Source organism: Astyanax mexicanus, unplaced genomic scaffold (genome assembly GCF_023375975.1).
Source record: "Astyanax mexicanus isolate ESR-SI-001 unplaced genomic scaffold, AstMex3_surface scaffold_31, whole genome shotgun sequence".
In the NCBI taxonomy this organism is placed as follows: domain Eukaryota; kingdom Metazoa; phylum Chordata; class Actinopteri; order Characiformes; family Acestrorhamphidae; genus Astyanax; species Astyanax mexicanus.
This window is the reverse complement of record NW_026040041.1, coordinates 7,291,771-7,312,566: the sequence shown is the minus strand read 5'-3', so window position 1 is coordinate 7,312,566 and position 20,796 is coordinate 7,291,771. Positions and strand designations below refer to the sequence as shown.

Sequence of the window (20,796 nt, the reverse complement as noted above, 5' to 3'; positions counted from 1 at the left end):
CATGTCAGGATTGGTCAATGAATTTAGGACAAGTTCTCAAAAGTAGGTTTTGCATATTATGCTAAATAGCAAAAAATCTAAGTGGGCGGAGCTTAGTGGTTCTATTGACCTTTTTGATTTGCCATTAACCAAGGAATCATATAATGCAAGAATTTTTGCTCTACCTATCAGGGCGTAGGAGTTACGAGGCCAAACGCGTTGACCTTCGCCATAGCGCCCCCTTGAGGCCGATCGGGCTCATCTTTTGAATCTGAGTAGCGGTGAGAAGTACTACCATATGACCAAGTCTCAGCCCTGTAGGCCTTACGGTTTCTTCTGCACAATCACTTCTATGGCAGAAAAAGAATAAGCACTATAAATATAGCCGCAAGCGGCGATTTACGGGGTTCGAGCGTTACAGGCAAAGAGACCCCTGGAGGCCAGTTAGGCTTAAAACATGTTGCCGGTTGACCGGCATCGCCAAACTGGATGAGGATGACCAGCATGACCGTGAAGACCAAGCTAGATTACCAGCATGACTAATCTGGATGACAAACTTGTTGACCATATTGACCAAGCTGAAAGACCATAATGACCAAACTGGATGACCAGCATGGCAAAGGTGGTTGGCCAGTATGAACAAGCTGGAAGACCACCATTACTATGAGGACAAAGCTGAATGACCAGCAGGACCATAATGACCAATGTGAATGGCCAGCATGACCAAGCTGGATGGCCAGCATAACCAAGCTGGGTGACCAGCGTGACCATAAAGACCATAATGGCAATGCTAGATGAGTGGTGTGAGTAAACTAGTTGAAAAGCATTGATAAATTGAGCTGTAGTGTTCATCAGGTTTTATGTGGTGTCTTACTGCACTCTAGTGGGCATTTGGTGAAACAAATTCAGTTCTTAAATTGAAAAAACACAAGGCATAAAAAGGGCATATAAATAACCCGTATATAGTATATAAGTTTTGACCTGATTAACATTCCGCCTGTTAAAAGCTTGCTGGAATGTGATTGGCTAATAGTGACCACAAAAGTGTCCATATCAAATTTTCATTTGGTGTACCATTAGTGTATGGGCCATAGATGATAATTGGCTAGGATGACCTTGATAGCTTGTATGGTTCTAGAGAAACAGCTATCGAGCATTGGCCCCGCCCCCTGGGGGGTGTATGTCTACTTAAACTGACAGGGTATCTGAGAATCATGTAATGATCAAAGGACTGAAGTGGTATTAGTGTCAGGTTAAGCATTCAAAAGTTATAAGTGTTAAAGACATTTTACTGCACCATGGTAGAACTCATTTGCATATGGCGGCCATATTGTTTATAAATGTAAAATTTTTTAAAATATTATTGAGGAGTAAGCTCTGCTGAACTGTTTGACACCAAACATGTCATGATTGGTCAAGGATCCAAGGACAAGATCTCAAAAGTAGGTTTTGCATATTATGCAAATTTAAAAAAAATTAAGTGCGTGGAGCATAAACAAGAATGACCCAGGCGGCTGACCAGCATGAACAAGAAGGATAAATATGTTCAATTAAGCAAGACAAGCAAGATTGAATAAGTTCAGCAGAGCTTTAATTTAGAATAATTCACCTGTAGCTGTTTCACCAAATGACCACCAGAGCGCAGCAAGAGACCACATATAACCTGCTGGAAATCTATCACTCTATCAGAAAGACAGAACATTCCCTATCAGTGTGTTTCTATTTATTAAAAAGAGAAGAAAAGTCCGATTGGGCTCCAAATTGGTACTCATGATCAAGTGGTCTGTATATACATGTATCTAAATTTGTGTGTTGATAGGGTCAAAGGTTCCTGACTTCTGACCATTTAGGTTTGAAAAAAGTGATAATACAGGCTTATGGCCTACAAAATGGCTGTTGCTCTTTGGCCATATTAGAGGCAAAAATATCTGATTTGGCTCAAAATTTGCAATCAGGATCACAATATCAGTCTATATATGTATGTCAATTTCTGTGTCAAGAGGGTCAAAGGTTCCTGACTTCTGTCCATTTAGATTTGAAAAAAGCGATAATACAGGCTTGAGTCCTACAAAATCGCTGTAGTTTTCCAGCCGTTGTAGAGGCAAAACATGTCTGATTTGGCTGAAAATTTGCAATCAAGATCAGATTATCAGTCTATATATGTGTATAAATTTGTGTGTTGATAGGATGAAAGGTTCCTGTCTTCTGTCCATTAAGGTTGGAAAATAGCGATAAATAGAATAAATTGAAAATAGTTATTTTTTCACTGTAGAGCCTACTGAAGACTTATTTGGCTCATACTTGGCTCATGTACTTCAAATGTCATTGTTAATTAGTAGCTTCAACAGTTTTGGCATGTTTTAAACTTTGACAGAGTTTTGGCCAAATAACTCTGAAAAGGCTTTCACGTACATGTTTGATCAAGGTTTATGGGCCTCAAATAGTTAAAATGTCAAGATTTTTTTGATAATTATTTACCTACAGGGTCTCAAGATTGCAACAAGACCAAATTTGTTTTGATTGATTAAGGACTTAAAGACAAGTTCGAAAAGAGCAATTTTTACTCTTTTGGCCACTGATGAAAATCTTTGCATTTTTGGTAAACATATGTAATTACAACGTTGTAAAGGCTACAGCAAAGTATACAACTAAAAAAGAATAACAAGCCTAGGCCACTTGTACCTTTAGATATAACTGATTTTCTGCTATAGCGCCCCCTTGAGGCCAATCAATGCCATATTTTAATGGATGATAGAAGGCCCTGAGATACATGTAGGGTATAAGTATCGTCCTGATTGGTCATTGTTTAGCCTGTCAAAAGCTTGCTGGAATCTGATTGGCTAATAACGATCGCAAAAATTTGCATATCAAATTTTCCTTCTGTAAAACATTAGGACATAGGCCATAGATGATACATGCCAAAGGAGAGCTTCATAGCTTGTACGCTTCCTGAGAAACAGATTTTTAGCTTTGGCTCCGCCCCCTGGGGGCGTATGTCTACACAGATTGACAAGCTACCTCAGAATCATGTTGGCATCATAGGTCTAAAGTGGCATTAGTGTCGGTTTAAGCATTCAAAAGTTACAGCTGTTAAAGTAAATTTGGGTGTGCCACGGTAAGATTAATTTGCATATGGCGGCCATATTTTTTGCAAATTTTAAGATTTTTTTAATAATTATTGAGGTTGGGACTCTGCTGAGTTGTTTGACACCAAAGATGTCAGGATTGGTCAATGAGTTTAGGACAAGTTCTCAAAAGTAGGTTTTGCATATTATGCTAAATAGCAAAAAATCTAAGTGGGCGGAGCTTAGTGGTTCTATTGACCTTTTTGATTTGCCATTAACCAAGGAATCATATAATGCAAGAATTTTTGCTCTAGCTATCAGACCTTCAAACGCGTTGACCTTCGCCATAGCGCCCCCTTGAGGCCGATCGGGCTCATCTTTTGATTCTGAGTAGCGGTGAGAAGTTCTACCATATGACCAAGTCTCAGCCCTGTAGGCCTTACGGTTTCTTCTGCCCAATCACTTCTATGGCAGAAAAAGAATAAGAACTATAATAATAATAATCAGAACAATTACAATAGGGTTTCTAGCACTACGTGCTCGAACCCCTAATAATAATAATAATCAGAACAATTACAATAGGGTTTCTATCACTACGTGCTCGAACCCCTAATAATAATAATAATCAGAACAATTACAATAGGGTTTCTAGCACTACGTGCTCGAACCCCTAATAATAATAATCAGAACAATTACAATAGGGTTTCTAGCACTATGTGCTCGAACCCCTAATAATAATAATAGAATAATAAGAATAATATTTAAAAAAAAAAAAAAAACAAAGTTTCAAAAGGGCACTTTGGTTAATAAAGGGCAGAGTTGGTGGTGCTTTATGTCTATGTGTGCACGCCTATGCTAACACACACACCACTACACACACACACACACACACACACACCACTACACACACACACACACACACACACACACACACACACACACACACACCACTACACACACACACACACACACACACCTCTACACACACACACACACACCACTACACACACACACACACACACACACACACCACTACACACACACACCACTACACACACACACACACACACACACACCACTACACACACACACACACACACACACATACCACTACACACACACACACACACACACCACTACACACACACACACACACACACACAAACCATTTCACACATACACCACTACACACACACACCAATTCACACACACACACCACTACACACACACATGACTGCACACACACACACACCACTGCACACACACCACTACACACACACACACACACCACTGCACTCACACAATACTACACACACACACACGCACACCTCTGCACACACACACCACTACACACACACACACACACACACACCACTACACACACACACACACACACACACCACTACACACACACACACCACTACACACACACACACACACCACTACACACACACACACACACACAAACCATTTCACACATACACCACTACACACACACACCAATTCACACACACACACCACTACACACACACACACACACACACACCACTACACACACACACACACACACACACAAACCATTTCACACATACACCACTACACACACACACCAATTCACACACACACACCACTACACACACACACATGACTGCACACACACACACACACACACACACACACCACTATACACACACACACACACACACCACTGCACTCACACAATACTACACACACACACACACGCACACCTCTGCACACACACAAACACTCCCACTCACTCTAACACACACCACTACACACACACACACACACACATACAAAAACCACTTCACACACACACACACACATACACCACTGCACTCACTCACTCACACACACACACACACACACACACATCACTACACACACACACACAAACACTCCCACTCACTCTAACACACACCACTACACACACACACACACACACACTAACACACACCCCTGCACACACACACACACAGTAACACACACACTAACACACACACCCCTGCACACACACTCCACTACACACACACACAGCACGAGTGTCCTCCATCATATCAGAATTATTTCACAGCAAAAACTATATATATTTATTTGTTTACAGTTATTCAAAATGTCCGCCAAGTTAAATTCCCCCGGTGGAATGGCCACTTGGGGGCGTGTGGAAAGGGGTTAATTCGTTGCTGCCAACTGGGGTGGCAGTAGGAGTGGCAAGGCTTTCTTTTAGGGTGGCAGCTGCCCTTTAGCACCCCAGTAGATCCACCCCTGCTTTTAACTATTACGCAGCAATCTGAGTAAAAATCATCCATTAAAAAGCAGCTCAATGTTTCTTATTTCCTTATAGTTACACACCTCTCAGTAAAATAAGCTGCGTATACTCACACCATTCTGGGTAGTGATCAGAACCACTACCCACAGTCTGTACCAGTGTGTGGAGGTGGTGTGTAGAATGATCATCAGTCCTCTGCACAGTGTTCCCCCGAGCCATCGCTGAACCATTGCTTCATCAACTCTCTATAGAATATGCTGAAAACCTCCACAATCACACTCACACACAGTATTAGAAATGCAGAAACTGCTCATAGAGAAAAGTCACTCTGAACTTTACATTTTCATCAGACTGACTGTGTGGTGATTTCTCTAAATTAACACACTCATACTGCCTGATAATGTTCAGAAAGAGTGAGTGAGTGTGTGTGTGCGTTAGTGAGTGTGTGTGTGGGGGGGGGTCATTATCACATCTCCTTTGATGTTTAGGATATTTCGACACCAAGTGATGAAGTGTTTCTATTATTTTGTCCTATTCTTCTTGTCTTAAGGTGTGTAACAGTACAGGCCGTCATTGTGAACATGCACCAGTACCGTCTTTGTGCTGTGGCTAGATAGAAACCTGTTTTATTGTTTTAGTACATTTTTAAATACTCGTTCACGCTGTGAAGGTGAGTTATCCACTAATTTACTGAAACAGAAATGCTATTTTATTTTGTATTGTGTTTTTAAATGATGTAAAGTAAGAGCATAGGAGCGGGTTTGATATTGGGGGGGACACATTTGCTAATATGAACCAAAGCCCAGCCTATAGTGTCCTAGAACAACATCTTTTAATCACAAATAATCCCTTTTGTCCCTTATTCTGTTTATTATTATTTACATCCAAGTAAAGGTGACTTTACAACCTAAACACATTACATTACTGTTGTTAGAAAAAATTATGTGTGAAAAATCAGGACATGTGGTCTTACTGTGGTGTTACTGTAAACTACAAATGAACACAAGTCAGGTTAGATCAATGTTTCTTAACCCTGTTCCTGCATATTCTACTGCATATTCCCACTGTTCTCCATATTCTAGAGCTTTCTCTGATTTAAAGGTACTTTAATAAAGTAAGTGGTGGTATGATGTGTTTAATACACTGCTGGATATACATAATGATTGATTTAGGCTCCATTAGGGGCTAAGGGATTTTAACAGGTAAACTCAATAAAGGATTGTTTATTAGCTAATCAGTTGGATCTGGTGGAAAACACACAATTTTAGGGCAGAGATCAGGGTTAAGAAACTGCTTTAAACTACCAACGTAAAGTACTGTACTAAATTCTGGCTATCCACTACATCCAGCTTCTAGATATCTAGTTATTTAAATGAATTGTCGTTCATTATAGCTCACAGTAAGTCCTGCAATCTTAAATTAATAAACACAGTTTGAAAATGAAATAGTGATTAGCTGATCAGGTACATCAGGGCAAGTTGAACATTACATATATAGTTTATTTTTTCTTAAACCTTAACTCCCTATCTATCTAATTCCAAAGTTAAAGTCAAAAGTCAAAGTGGTTTTTGTAGGGGAGTCAACAGGCCTATGCCTTGTCCTCCTAATGCGTATTCCGTCTAACCGGTACTTTTAGATGAGACTTAGGTGAGACACTAATTTAAACTAATCTGACTCCATTTATAATTATCAACTAGGTAAAGATTAACTGTTAACTATTAACAGTAGCACATCTACTAAGATTAGAGTCTATCTAATAAAACTAGGTCTTGTTAAATAGTTCAGTGATAGGAGATATGGGCATAAAAGCTAGACAACAATACTACATAACATGTGAGAACAGCCTGATACCAGGGTTGAGATGTTCAGCGGTCCAGAACTTAGTCTACACTAGCGGTTACAGAACATAACACTCAATCTTATCTATTTCCCTCAGAGGTTAGAGTGTGGCATAGCCAACAAAACTACATAACATGTGAAAACAGCCCGGCACCTAGGTTGAGATCGGTCCAGAACTTAATCTAAATTAATAGTTACAGGACATAACACTCAAACTTCATATTCCCCTCAGCGGTTAAGAGCTTAGTATAGCACCCAGTGAAACTCACTATATAACTATGAAAGTCTAGAAACTTAAAGAATCTCAGACTACAGACCTCTTTGGCTCCTAGGCTTACTAGGAAAAAGACTCAACAAAGTAATTGCTACAAATTAACAGTTAATGGTTTATTGTGACCTTAATTGACATATGTAACAATGTAACAATATTCCTAAAGTAATCTAAAGACAGATCTAAAGATAACAGTTAAGAATAGTGCACAGTACATTTGAAATACAATGTTGTATGGTATATTTGAAGTGATGGTTACATGCAGAGCATGGGAGGTCTCATACTACCAGACAAACTCAGAAAGTAGGTCTTTGTGCTTTCCTTAAATATCCAACCAGAACATTACACCTCAAATTTACATTGAGATTGGAATTTGGCACTATTTACCGACTATCACAACCATTTGTTCATCATGGCCTTTGATCATCACGGGGCAATCCTAAACCCATCAGGAGCAGGAAGGGGAGTGTCTCTCCAGAATGGAGACATTTCTCCCAAAGTTCAGAGATGTTTTATTAAGGTTATCTTTAACATTTCTTCATTGAGACCATTGTACTTCTCACACTGAGACCATTAAAATGATACCAAACACAAAGACATTCACACTTCATATTAACAAGATACATTTCAGATCCAGCATTTAAAAAGATTCTTCAGCTCAGTAGACATCCTCAAGCAAGATGGTCAGTTGCCCTTTGGCCCCATCTTCAAGCAAGAGGTGTCAACTGCCCCTTTGGCCAGGCTTCATGATTTCATTTGATTAACAACACAATGCCCGAGGTGAGGAGCGGAGGTGTGCAAAGACAATTAGGGTACCCCATGGAATAGCCTTACAGATTCCCCCCTTTTGGCCCCTGAGAGCCAATCAAAGATCACGGGGGTCAATTCCAATTCAGTCCATACCCTATCCCAGGTCTACTCCTGCAGTCTTTGTGAAGTTGACAGCTGCAGGGGCTGGGCACGAAGTGTGTGGCTTTGCAGAGTGAACGAAGAGCACATCGGACATAGCAACACTGGATCAGGGTGACAGTGAATGTGACCATACTTGCAAATACACATCCTCTGAACACCCAATCCCACCCAGTGTAAGTGTACTGAGCCGAGTGTGTAGATGAACTGGGCAGGATCTCAGCAGTCTTCTTGGCCAGGTTCGTCTGTACCTATGCTTGGGTGATGTGATAATCCACATTTAGAATGGTCTGTTCAACTAAGTCCATTGTTTCTGTCAGGGCACAAGTGTTTTCCTCATAAAAGGTGTCGTTCCACCAGGGAGAAACATCCAAGTGATCTCTAGGCAGAAGCTGTGATTTGCCTGACAGGTCAGACCACTGTAGGTGAAAAAGTTCATTTCCATGCAGAGATTGGATGCTGATCAGCCTTGAGTTGTTCTGTGAAAAAGTTTTAAGAATGTTACAAGTACAAATAATGTAACTAGTAGTCTCATGACAGCAAATGCAAGAAGTGAGCAAGGTCTCAGTGTTTTCTAAAGTCATATACCCCACAATGTGGTCCCATTTTATTACTTGATTCTTCACCACAACCTCTATGGAGTTAATTGTAGTGGAATTTCAAAAAATAATCTGTTCTGGGTGGATAAATGAGAAAGTTATAAAGAATCCAATACAAACAGTGCACTTAGTGCTAATATACATTGTAAAAGAGGATAACAATTCAGCATAATTCATATCCTTTATATATATAAACCGCCTGTGTAGGTCCAAAGTTTCAATCTAATTATTTAGGGCATGCTTAGGGTTCTTTTGCAGACGAAGGTTCCGGATTTCTTGGCTGGGTTGGTCTTCTGTGAAAGAAGTAAGGGTTAAAGAGCATGTCTGTGTACACTATATGTGTGAGATTGTATGTGTGCATCTATATGTGGCTATTTCTAGATCCTGTGTAGTAAGACTTTTTAGGATCCAGTCCATTATGCAAACTGATACACCAAATTCAAAATGCCAATTTTGGAATGTGGTGTGTTTTTTGGACATGTTGTAAGATTTTGGAAATTTGGTGGTTATATTCTGAGTGGGGAGATGGGTGGATCCCTCTCTATAACAATTTCTGTTGTTACAAATTGGTTCCGGAGCTACTCCGGGGAGCCATATCACTGACTGCATTATTGGAAGTGTGATGTGAGGTGTGGATGGCTCCTTGTAATATTTCCATACCCATCTCCCACACTTGACATTACAAGTGAGAAAGGCTCGCCGGCCCAGGTAACTGTTTTCTGGTCCGGACACTCTCCTGGCATCTGGATCCATGGAATGGCAGTGTGAAAACCTGGGTACATACAACAAAGACAACAGAGAGATTTGAGATCAATGTACAGTCTGGTTTGGCCTGGCACATTGCCAAGCACAGAACTTTCAGTCTCTGACTTTGGTTCACAAAAATGGGGCTGGCCGTGTACTTCTTTTGGCTGGTGTGGTAAGATTCTGTGATTAACTGTTGTAATGTCACAAATGTTAATGTCAGTAAGCCACTGCACAAGCTTCTGTGCTGAAACCCCTTTGATTTTTCTTTGTAGCAACATTTGAACTGGCATATGCACCCTGTGCACTGCAACAGACTGGAAACCAACAACAGGCTCCGTTGTGGTCAACATCCAATGAACTGCCAGGACTTGCTGTGTGCATAGATCAAATTCAGTTTCTATCACAGACTTTCTTTGACTGTAGTACACTACTGGTCTAAGCTTTCCCCCATGTTCTTGAGCTAATACACTGCCATGGGTATTCTTGTGTGTGTCAATTTGAATGTGGAATGTTTTGGATGGACTGGGCAGGCCTAAAGCTGGCACAACACATAAAGGCTCTTGTAGTTCAGTGAAGGCATTTTCATGTTCAACAGTCCAGTCTTGGACTTCAGAGGGTTTCAATTTGCCTTTTGACAATGCATATAAAGGTGTTACGACACCTGAAAAATTTGGGATGAACTCGCGAAGAAAATTAGCAGTTCCTAACACCTTTTGGAGCGAGTTAAGTGTGTCTGGTCTTGGCAGTTTAGCAATGCATTTGTGTCTATCCTCTGTCAGTGCACAGTGGTTTTGGGGTAACGTGTCTCCTAAGTATTGAGCCTCATTTTGTCCAATCTGTGCTTTCTCCTCATTTAGTTGAAAACTCACAGCTCCCCAAGTCTGAATGACATTGTCCACAAGGTTTAAATGGTCATACAACGGACCTTTTGTCTCAGGTAGGATTTCACCTACATAGCTAGTTACCTCTTCTGTGCTATCACACGGACTGAGAATTTCTGAAGCATCCTTGTGGAATGCTTCTGGACTAATGTGTTGTTCTTGACACTTTCTTTGCCATGTAAATTGAGTTTGGTTTATGGGAAACGCAAGTTTCCCTTGGTCTTTTGAGTAAAGGGACAAGAAACCATTTTTGATATCCAAACCTGAAGACAAGGCATCAGGTAATTGAATTAAAATTGTGGCTGGGTTGGCTACATTTGGCGTTGCTTGAGATAGCCCTTTTGGCACTGGTAAACGTGGTGAATTTGTGACTGGGCCTCATTTTCTGACTATACTCCTAGTTTCTAGCTCTTTGACAGTGCTGTGTTCAGAAGCTTCTGCTTCTGGTTTGATTTTGTACTGTTTCTGTGGGGGAGGTGAATTTCCTTCAATGCTGACCTCAAAGTCAGTTAGGTCACAATCATGCTCATGATTGGCCCTTGTGTCACTTTGTTTTTGGATCAGCTGTTGCACTGGGTCAGTTGTGGAAATGGACATCATGCTAGCACAGGACTTGTTCTTTGAAGTCTTATCTGTGCAAATCTCAATCTCTTTTTCCAAGCAATGAATAATAAAGCCATGCTTTTGCATTATGTCCATGCCCAACACTGTGCCCTCCCTGTTTTCTGGTAAATACCAAAATTGTTCAGTCAACACTATTGAGCCTAAGTCGAGTCGAGTTGGTTTTGTACGGGTGGCTGTCATTAGCTCCTTGCCTATCCCTTTGATTTGGATGGTTTCATTAGTTAATGGAAGTGGTATGTTTGTGCAGGAGCAAACTGCACCGGTATCAATCAAAATGTTCACTAATCGGCCTCCAAGATTAGATTTTATCTTAACGCGATTGTCACTAGGACGGACACTCCCAGCTTCAATGGAGGCCACGCACCCCTATGGTTTACCCATCCGATCTATAGCAGTTAGCACATCTTTGTAAGGACTGTCCCTCCTTGTGTTTTTTGCCTTGCTTGACTTTGGACAGTATTTGGAGTTTGGGCGAAATGCTCCCCTAAACTTAGATATTCCCGATTGACTGATTGAGTTTCATCGCGCAGTTTAAAACAGTGTTTTCTGTCATGCCCATGTCTCTTACAGTAGCTACACACGATAGCATCACTATTCCATTCAGCTTTCCAATGGGCTGCAGCTATGGGTTGTGTTTTGTAAACTTTTGATCTTTGTTCTATTTTTGTGGCCCATTCAATCAGTGCATTGTATGTGTTGTGTGGTGGGTCTCCACCTAGAGCTAATGCATTCTGAATTTGTGGCCCAGCATTGCTTCGCAGCATCTGCAGTAAAATTTCATGGTCACGGTCACACTCAGGGACTCCACTATATTCTCTAAATGTTACCCACATGCGCTCTGCAAACGCCTCAAATGTTTCCATGTTGGTCTGTTTGTTGTCAATAATTCTGTGCCATTCGGCTTTTGTTGGCCCTCGCAATTCAAGCAGGTTTTCTTTTATTCTGTTATAGATGTCACTGGAAGTTTCTCCTGGGAGACGAATTAGAATGTTTCCTGTTCTAAGATCATGTGACATTTTTGGTTGTAGCTCTTGGGGAATGGTAAGCAAGATTATTTGCCATACGTCGCGGGGTTCTAGGTTGTAAACGGACGCCTGTAGCATTATCCTGTCCCAGTAACTCTGAAATGGGCCTCGACGAGGCATCATGCCAACTACTTCTTTGTGTTTGGAACATTCATCACACGAAAGGGCTCGAGTGATGGTGGTAACGTCATTATTTGCATCCCTCACAGTTTTGACAACGGACACTTTAACGGTAGAATTTCTAGATGTGCCTGTTTTTGAACGGGTGATAATTGGGCTTTGGTACACGTGAGTTTTATTACGCTTTCTCAATTGAGAATTGCATTGGGGTCTATCTTCATCGTCCTCTTCATCTAATGGATATCGCAGACTTGCTTCACACATTTTGTTGTTAGAGATCTGACAGGTTTTAGAGAGCTTTGTAACAACTGCAATATCCTCATCCTCACTATCATCTGTGGTCCTACTCATGCCAGTTGAGCTAACTGCAGCTTCTCTAATGGCTGCTACGGGGAAGCCTGCATTGTTGCAGTAATCTTCCAGTGTGGAAGTGTAGCGCTTGTCTAAGTTCAGTTTTTGTCTGAGTTGTTTGATTTCAGATTCCATTACCTCACTTTGTCTTGCCCAGCTATGTTTTTCATAATCGAATGCGTCAATTTGTGCCCTCAGCTTTTCGATTTCTGTTGAGCGCATTGTCTCTAAGCTTTGGATGTTGTTTAAAACACGCTCACCTTCGGCTATTGTTTTTAAATCATTGCGTCTAAGCAACCATACAATTGCGGCAGGGAGATCACGAAATTTACTTTTATGTTTTAGTTTGACGCCTTCTGTGCAATACCAGTCAAAGATTTCGCTGTTATCCAACCTTAAATTTACACCATGGTCGCGCAAACGAACTAGGGTCTGGTGTAGTTGATCGCCACATGTTTCCATTAGTTCCTCATCTACACTCTCATATCCCTGTCTTAAGTGTTTCTTGACTGAAAATTTTCCCCCCATCGGATTTCTACGGTCTCTGATCTACCAATGGATATACCGATCCGTTCTACTGTGTGTGTCTATATGGGGTGCAGTTAAACTCTCCCTGAATCTGAGAAAAGAAAAAGGTTGTACTCACCAGACCAGCTTGAAGAAAAGAACCAGTTCATACCTCATCACGTGTATGTGCCGGAATAACGTTGATCACTTGCAGTCCTTGCAATTCTTGTGATATCACGTCGGGGTCACCACTTTGTAGGGGAGTCAACAGGCCTATGCCTTGTCCTCCTAATGCGTATTCCGTCTAACCGGTACTTTTAGATGAGACTTAGGTGAGACACTAATTTAAACTAATCTGACTCCATTTATAATTATCAACTAGGTAAAGATTAACTGTTAACTATTAACAGTAGCACATCTACTAAGATTAGAGTCTATCTAATAAAACTAGGTCTTGTTAAATAGTTCAGTGATAGGAGATATGGGCATAAAAGCTAGACAACAATACTACATAACATGTGAGAACAGCCTGATACCTGGGTTGAGATGTTCAGCGGTCCAGAACTTAGTCTACACTAGCGGTTACAGAACATAACACTCAATCTTATCTATTTCCCTCAGAGGTTAGAGTGTGGCATAGCCAACAAAACTACATAACATGTGAAAACAGCCCGGCACCTAGGTTGAGATGTTCAGCGGTCCAGAACTTAATCTAAATTAATAGTTACAGGACATAACACTCAAACTTCATATTCCCCTCAGCGGTTAAGAGCTTAGTATAGCACCCAGTGAAACTCACTATATAACTATGAAAGTCTAGAAACTTAAAGAATCTCAGACTACAGACCTCTTTGGCTCCTAGGCTTACTAGGAAAAAGACTCAACAAAGTAATTGCTACAGATTAACAGTTAATGGTTTATTGTGACCTTAATTGACATATGTAACAATGTAACAATATTCCTAAAGTAATCTAAAGACAGATCTAAAGATAACAGTTAAGAATAGTGCACAGTACATTTGAAATACAATGTTGTATGGTATATTTGAAGTGATGGTTACATGCAGAGCATGGGAGGTCTCATACTACCAGACAAACTCAGAGAGTAGGTCTTTGTGCTTTCCTTAAATATCCAACCAGAACATTACACCTCAAATTTACATTGAGATTGGAATTTGGCACTATTTACCGACTATCACAACCATTTGTTCATCATGGCCTTTGATCATCACGGGGCAATCCTAAACCCATCAGGAGCAGGAAGGGGAGTGTCTCTCCAGAATGGAGACATTTCTCCCAAAGTTCAGAGATGTTTTATTAAGGTTATCTTTAACATTTCTTCATTGAGACCATTGTACTTCTCACACTGAGACCATTAAAATGATACCAAACACAAAGACATTCACACTTCATATTAACAAGATACATTTCAGATCCAGCATTTAAAAAGATTCTTCAGCTCAGTAGACATCCTCAAGCAAGATGGTCAGTTGCCCTTTGGCCCCATCTTCAAGCAAGAGGTGTCAACTGCCCTTTTGGCCAGGCTTCATGATTTCATTTGATTAACAACACAATGCCCGAGGTGAGGAGCGGAGGTGTGCAAAGACAATTAGGGTACCCCATGGAATAGCCTTACATTTTTATTGTCATTTCAGCTATATACAGAGTACACAGTGAAACGAAACAACGTTCCTCCAAGGACCATGGTGCACATAAACACAGTGTAGACAGAACAATAGTGCAACAGTACAAAAAGTGCAGACAGACAATACAACACAATACAGACAAAGAATAATAAATAACAAGACAGTGTGCAAATTTTGCAGTGTGCAAAAAAGACCAGGTGAGGTAGTAATTACTCTATTACACAGTGTGCAATAGAGTCCAGTGAGGTAGTAGGGTTTTTAGTGCTTTCCATTTTCTGGGGTAAGTGGGGTAAGAGTGTGTGTGCATGTACAGAAAAACCATCAGTTCAGTCTCTGCAGTTAAGGAGTCTGATGGCTTGGGGGTAGAAGCTGTTGCAGAATCTGGTCGTGCTGGACCGGATGCTGCGGTACCTTCTTCCCGTGTGAGGGATGAGTGGGGTCATTCACAATGCTGGTTGCTTTGCGGATGCTGCGGGTGGTGTAAATGTCCGTGATGGAGGGGAGAGAGACGCCGATGATCCTCTCAGCTGTCCTCACAATACGCTGGAGGGTCTTGCGGTCAGAGACGGTGCAGATCCCAAACCAGGCAGTGATGCAGCTGCTTAGGATACTCTCAATGATCCCTCTATAGAAGAGTGTGAGGATGGGTGGAGGGAGACAGGCCTTTCTAAGCTTCCGGAGAAAGTAGAGACGCTGCTGGGCTTTCTTGGCTGTAGAGCTGGTGTTCAGGGTCCAGGTGAGGTTATCTGCTAAGTGGACACCAAGGAACTTGGTGCTCTTAACAATCTCCACAGAGGAGAGTGGGTGTGTTGTGCTCTCCTGAAGTCAACAACCATTTCCTTTGTCTTGTCCACATTCAGGTGAAGGTTGTTGACTGTACACCAGTCTGTCAGCCGCTGCACCTCCTCTCTGTATGCTGACTCGTCGCCTTTGGTGATGAGACCCAGCATGGCTGTATCATCGGCGAACTTGATAAAGCTGTTAGAACTGTGTTTTGCAGCACAGTCATGAGTCAGCAGGGTGAACAGCAGAGGACTCAGGACACTGCCCTGGGGGGCCCCCGTGTTCAGTGTGATGGTGCTGGAGGTGCTGCCCCCGAACCGGACTGACTGGGGTTTCCCCGTCAGAAAGTCCAGGATCCAGTTGCAGAGGGTGGTGTTGAGGCCGAGCGAGCTTAGCTTCCTGATGAGGTTCTGTGGGATGATGGTGTTGAATGCTGAACTGAAGTCTATAAACAGCATTCTGACGTAAGTGTCCTTCTCCAGGTGGGTGAGGGAGAGGTGAAGGGTGGTGGTGATGGCATCGTCCGTGGAGCGATTGGGACGATACGCAAACTGCAGGGGGTCCAGTGAAGAGGGCAGTTGTGTCTTGATGTTCCTCATGACTAGCCTCTCGAAGCACTTCATGATGATGGGTGTAAGTGCAACGGGACGGTAGTCATTGAGGCAGGACACTGTGGACTTCTTCGGCACGGGGACGATGGTGGTGGACTTGAGGCACGTTGGGACAGTGGCGCTGCACAGGGAGATGTTGAAGATGTCCGTGAGAACATTTGTCAGCTGGTCTGCGCACTCCCTGAGCACTCTGCCGGGGATGTTGTCTGGTCCTGCAGCTTTTCGTGGGTTGACTCTGCGCACAGTGTTCCTCACATCCACTGCAGTCAGGCACAACACCTGCTCGTCCAGCTTGGGCATGGTCTTTCTCGCCATCGTGTTGTTTTGTGCCTCAAACCGTGCATAAAAGTTGTTTAGGGCATCAGGGAGGGAGGCATCACGTTCACAGCACGGTGGCATTGTCCTGTAGTTGGTGATTGCCTGGATGCCCTGCCACATGCGCCGCGCGTCACCCGTGTCCTTGAAGTGGCTGTGGATTCTCTGGGCGTGTGCGCGCTTTGCCACTCTGATAGCTCTTGACAGGTCGGCTCTCGCTTTCCTCAGGGCCACCTTGTCACCCACTCTGAAGGCGGAGTCGCGGGTCCTCAGCAGCGCACGTACCTCAGCAGTCATCCAAGGCTTCTGGTTTGGGCGTGTGGTGATGGTCTTGGAGACAGTCACATCATCAATACACTTGCTGATGTAGCCAGTGACTGATGCTGCATACTCCTCCAAATCAACAGAATCGCCTTCAGTAGCAGCCTCCCTAAACATGTCGCATGCAGTGCACTCAAAACAGTCCTGGAGGGCAGAGATGGAGCCTGCCGGCCAGGTTTTCACCTGCTTCTGAACTGGTCTGGAGCGTCTGATGAGTGGTGTGTATGTTGGTGTCAGCCAAACACACATGTGATCCGAGAAAGCGAGGTGGGGGCGGGGCTCCGCCCGGTACGCACTGGGGATGTTTGTGTAAACAAGATCCAACGTGCTCGCTCCTCTCATTGCAAAGTTCACATGTTGATGGAATTTAGGGAGCACTGACTTGAGATTTGCGTGGTTGAAATCTCCGGCGATAATAAACAGTCCGTCTGGGTGTTTGTTTTGCAGATCGCTGATAGTCCGATAGAGTTCACACAGAGCCTCTTTAGCATTAGCACCAATGCTAGCGCTGGGTGGAATGTAGACAGCAGCTATTAGCACGGCGGAGAACTCCCGTACTAAAAAAAAGGTCTGCACTTGACTATCAGGAACTCCACCAGCAGGGAGCAGTGTTTGGCGACAGTCACAGCGTTGTTACACCATTCCGTGTTGATGTAAACACACACGCCTCCACCGCGGGTCTTCCCGGATAGAGCCGCGGTTTAACGGACCCGGAGCGGCCGCTGCGTGTTAACGCGCCGCCATCTTGGGTTCACCCATCTTGGGTTCACCCAAGCTAACTGACTAACACAGCTGCAGTTTATTAAGCACACAGTGGGTTTGCTCTGTGTGTTTTGATTCAGAGACGTGTCTTTTTAACCAGCTATCAGAAACAGTGTCACCACAGTTTATATGGTTAGCTCCTTTTCCTTTCTTTTAGAAAAATCTCTGTATATCCAGATCTGTTTTAACATCAGCTGATTCTGTACCCCGCTTCTAAATCTCACAGCGAGGGGGAGGGGCTTCCCTCCCACCAGCACACTGACTCTCCTCCGCGAGGAGAGCAGCAAGCTGATTGGCTGTTTCTACTGAGGGGCAGAAGTTAATTCCTTAACAGGCTCCGTGATTGGCGTTAAGAGATTTTCCATTCACACAGCGGTCACTGACTCCTCATTAATAGCACAGCTGAGCTGAGTGAAACTATATCATTTTTTGGGGGCACAAATCCACCTGTTTCTAATATTGGGTGGGACATGTCAATGATGTAAAGGGTGGGTTTGTGCTGCTGTGTGTTCACGTGTGTGGAGTAAACAGGAACAGATATTATTTATATTCTGGAGGTTACAGCACTGTGTATTCCTCACACTATGGTATAATAATCCCACCTGGAACAAAAAAAAATCTCAGATATATATTTGCCCTAGTGCTGGACGATATGGCCAAAAATGTATATCCCGATAATATTCCTTAATTTTGGTGGATACGATATCATTTTGATATCGATATAAATACTTTGAAGGCCTCAGAAAAACTGCTAGGAATAAATGGAATGCAATGGAAATCTGTACCTGCTACTGTCTGAAAATTTAATTTAAGTTTTTGAAGCCTCCTCTCACAAAAACTATAGAATAGTATATAACACTTAATATAATAAAACATTTCTAAATAAATCAATGCTCACTTTTATTTGCATATAGCAAAATAAAAACATGACATCCCTGTCAAACATAAACCTATAATGTATATACATATTACCAATATAAATAACTTTAAATTATAACAGAGGCTTCTTATTCTTTTGTAAACAAACTTAACAGATCAAAATAAAAATGCTTCTACCAGGATAAAGAATGCAAAAAGCCTTCATATACATAAAAGGAACATGATTGCAGGGTATATAAAATCCAATACTAATGCCTGTCTTACCCTGTGTTTGTCTATATGATGTTAATGACTGCAACACATGTTAATATACGTTTATAGGTCTGATTCTTTCACAGGTATAGTTAAGCTTATTTATACTTGCTCCTACAACATTGTTAGGAGCTAGTGGGGGTTGGGTGTATGGGGGGGGGTCTTTACACTCCTAGTGTGTGAATATAACTGTACACTCATCTGCTGTACTTTTCTCTCCTTCTCTCTGCAGGTTGTGGAGCTGCAGTATTACAGAAGAAGGCTGTGCTGCTTTAGCTTCAGCTCTGAAATCAAACCCCTCACACCTGAGAGAGCTGGATCTGAGAGACAATAATCCAGGAGATTCAGGAAAGAAGCTGCTCTCTGATCTACAGAAGGATCCTCACTTTAAACTGGAGACACTATAGTGAGTTACTGAATTACTGTCTCTGAAACACACACACACACAAACACACAATTGTTGTTCACCTACAGTGTTTTAGAGTTGGGTTTAAGTTAACTTGTTAAGGTAATATTGTATACAGTGGACTGGTAGAATGCTACCCAAAATGCACCAATTCATTCTGATTTGATTTGATGAAATAAAAACAGTATGTTTGGGTTATAACTGAGTTCATGGTTGGGCAGTGTTGCTAAGCTACCATTGTTTGTAGCTGAGAGTCAGGTGGGTTACATCATATCATGATCAATAACTTCCTGTTTTTAAAGGGAGGAGGTGTTTGATTGACCTGCAGAACAAACCAGATCAGACCGTTATTTTAGTGACGTTTAGGGTGAAAACAGACCTGTGTGAAACAGAGTGTGTTACTGTGGTTCACAGTCACTGGAAATATTGTATCAACTTCAATCAAACCTGTTTAACTTTTAAACACAGGATGAACTTCACAGCCTTTTCTCAGTGCAGTGAGAATATATTACTCTCTAAGACTTATTGTGACTCTGTGTAGAGAAGCAGCACAGTATTAAGCATATAACTAAATTAACAAACCATATAATTTTAATATAGTTTTATCAGATATGTATTTTACCATATAGGAAAGAGGGTTATTGTCTTCAGTATATAATTTATAATTAAACATATAATACATTGTTAATTTAGTAGTTTTACTAGAAATAACGCAAAGTCTCCATCTCTACAGTGTAGAGTGTGAAGTGTTTGGTATGTGAGTGTGTGGTTTTATAGGATTAAGCTGTAGTTTGTTTGATGAAGCTGTTCTGAATCACCTTGTGTGTGGAACTGTGCTCAGTGAGTTTCAGTCAGACAGAGAATGAGAGTTTTAGATTAAGAGGATTTTATACAATTTCTGTTGCTTGTGGATGTTTTCACAATCTAATAAGGTGAGTGCTGACTGTAAGTGTGTGTTCATGTCTGATCATTCTGTTCTGTTTTCTGCTTTCCAGCTTCTGAAAACCTGACCTGCTCTTATTGGACAATCTGGGCTCTTCATCAGCTCTTCATTCAGCACTTCTGTGGAGTTTAGAAGCTTCCAAAATGTTCATATGAGCTGAAGTGAGATCCGGCTGTTCAGCAGCTGGAATAGCTGAACTAAACAGTAACAGATCATTATCAGAACAGCTCTAATCTTCTTATCAGAGTGGAAATAGAACCTTGTTGATTTCTATATTGTGGAGTTTTGTGGAGTAGGAAAGTGGGAGCCTTGTCTGTCAAAAACTGAAATTTACACAGATGATATTTTGGTTCCAGAAGATTCTTAATTCTTACTGAAAGTCAGTGAGAGGTAGAGCAGCATTTTCAGACTCTTGGGTAAATACCCCGAGCTCTAAATCATTGGCTGTGCTAAAATGTGGTGTGGAATCTGGTTTAGAGAGATCTGAATCTACACATACAGTATAGTACACTTTTATATTCTGTATAGCAGACAGAGCAGTGAGGGTTAACCAGTCAACAGTGATCAGTTCAGCACTGTCTTATACTTTTATCATGTTGTTTAAATCAATTAGAAATGTGTGGAAACCACCAGAAGCTGTATAAACTCTATCCAAACTCATTCTTTTAACTT

The 20,796-nt window shown here is 41.8% G+C and overlaps 1 protein-coding gene across 3 annotated transcripts in view; it reads left to right on the top strand.

Moving 5' to 3' along the window:
- LOC111189535 (NACHT, LRR and PYD domains-containing protein 3-like) overlaps positions 1–20,406 on the top strand; it is a 103,258-nt gene extending 82,852 nt beyond the window's left edge. For all 3 annotated transcript variants that reach the window (XM_049472894.1, XM_049472893.1, XM_049472892.1), the window contains 2 exons: positions 19,008–19,181; positions 20,177–20,406. In XM_049472894.1, coding sequence (XP_049328851.1) covers positions 19,008–19,181; positions 20,177–20,183 — 181 coding nt within the window. In that variant the 3' untranslated portion in view covers positions 20,184–20,406. The remainder of the gene's footprint in view (positions 1–19,007; positions 19,182–20,176) is intronic.
- The last annotated feature ends 390 nt before the right edge of the window (positions 20,407–20,796 follow it).